This window comes from Calidris pugnax, unplaced genomic scaffold (genome assembly GCF_001431845.1).
Source record: "Calidris pugnax isolate Ruff unplaced genomic scaffold, ASM143184v1 scaffold102, whole genome shotgun sequence".
Taxonomy (NCBI): Eukaryota; Metazoa; Chordata; class Aves; order Charadriiformes; family Scolopacidae; genus Calidris; species Calidris pugnax.
In genome coordinates, this window is record NW_015090846.1 from 5,083,862 (window position 1) to 5,085,411 (window position 1,550).

The 1,550-nt window shown below is 63.5% G+C and overlaps 1 protein-coding gene across 1 annotated transcript in view; it reads left to right on the plus strand.

Annotated features, from left to right (window-relative positions):
- The first annotated feature begins 1,168 nt into the window (after window positions 1-1,168).
- The window catches only part of PTGS1 (prostaglandin-endoperoxide synthase 1 (prostaglandin G/H synthase and cyclooxygenase)), a 16,504-nt gene continuing 16,122 nt past the window's right edge, over window positions 1,169-1,550 (plus strand). Inside the window, exon 1 of the mRNA XM_014942743.1 lies at window positions 1,169-1,285. Within this exon, the coding sequence (XP_014798229.1) occupies window positions 1,169-1,285 (117 nt within the window). The remainder of the gene's footprint in view (window positions 1,286-1,550) is intronic.

Genomic DNA, 1,550 nt, shown 5'->3' on the forward strand with positions numbered 1-1,550 from the left:
TGAGCCGGCGGCTCTATCTGCGTGCGGGAGGCGTTGGCGGTGGCGGGGCTGGGCTCCCCGAGCCTAATGAGCCTGAGCTGAAGATGATGAATATGATTGCTGAAAGCGCTTTCCTGAGTCCTCCTTTCCTGGGGCTCAGGTTACCGGTTCCCAGACAGCCTGTCCAGCCCCGGCTTTTCAGCTCTGATTTGTAGCCCCCCAAACAGCGTCTGTCAGCTCCCCGTGATGGAGGAAACGCTGGGTCCTCTGCCGCCGTGCCCCGGGGGGAGCTGAGGAAGGGGCCGCCAGCCCTGCTGGGCCACCAGGGACAGCTTTGCTCCCTGGGCTGCCCCACCGCTGCCCATAGTCCCTCTGAGCTCAACCTGGGGTCAACCGGACCAGCCTGATGTCCCATGTGGCATCTCCAGCCACCAGCATCCGCTGTGCCGTTGTGCTGGATTGAAGTACCTGTGGCTGTTGGGGACCTTCCCCACAGGGGACTCAGTACCTATCACCTCTTAACCTTGTGGTAGAAAAATGGGGGGACTTTGGCTTCCCTGAGCCCCAAAATTCACGGGCAAGGGTCCACCCGCTGAGCCACATCCCACCTAAGGAGCCTTTTGGGGGATGCACAGGAATGGATTGGCCGGGGGATGCTCCATGGCCATGCAAATCCCCTGGGATCAGGGGGGGCATGCTCTTCCCAGGCACGGCCACCCCTCAAGCACTGGACTAGGGGGGCTATGGGGGGTCCCCCACATCTCCACTCCCTGCTTTCACCCACCTGGGGTGATCTCCAGCGCATCCCAGTGCCTCCAGCATCCCTTAGATGCTGGGAGTGGGTGGAAAAGATTTTTGGGTGCCCACCCACGGCAGGCTCTGGGGTCTTGCTGTCCTGCCCGGGTGGCATCTCAGCCTCAGGGAGGCTGGTTCCCCCCCAAAACCTGGGGGAAGGGGGTCCGGGCTGAGCAGTGCTTTGTGCCTCCCGCAGTCCCGGCCGGTGCTGCGCTGCCATAGACGGTGTTTTGCTGCCTCCCTACGGGAGGACGAGGTCCCCGGCAGCACCGGTTCCCGCAGCCCCGCCGGCTCCTCCGCCGGCACCGACCGGTGCCGGCGGAGGAGCCGGCGGAGCTGCGGGAACCGGTGCTGCCGGTGGGACCTCGCTGTCGCCCTCCCCGGGGGTGTCCACATGGAGGACCCATGGGGGGGCTTGGGGGGCATCCCCATAGCACCCCACCGAGCACTCGGTAGCCCCTCGGTAGCCCTGGCTGGCCTTGACGAGGCTATTGTTTCCCGTATTAGGCAAGTAAATTATTATTGAAAGCTGGGAAGAGGGAAGGGAAGGGGAAGCGTGAGAGCTCCTGGAGTTGGGACATCTCCAATGGTCAACAGGACTCTGAGGTCTGAGGGCTGTGGTCAACAGGATTGGGTGTGGGGTAAGAGGGGGGACCTGGCACTGCCCCACTCCTGCAGCCCAGGAGCACACAGGCATGAGGCAAGGGGACAGGAGAGCACCTGGGTGAGTATTTGGCACGGTCCCCACTGTGGTCCCACCAGAACCATCCCAACAC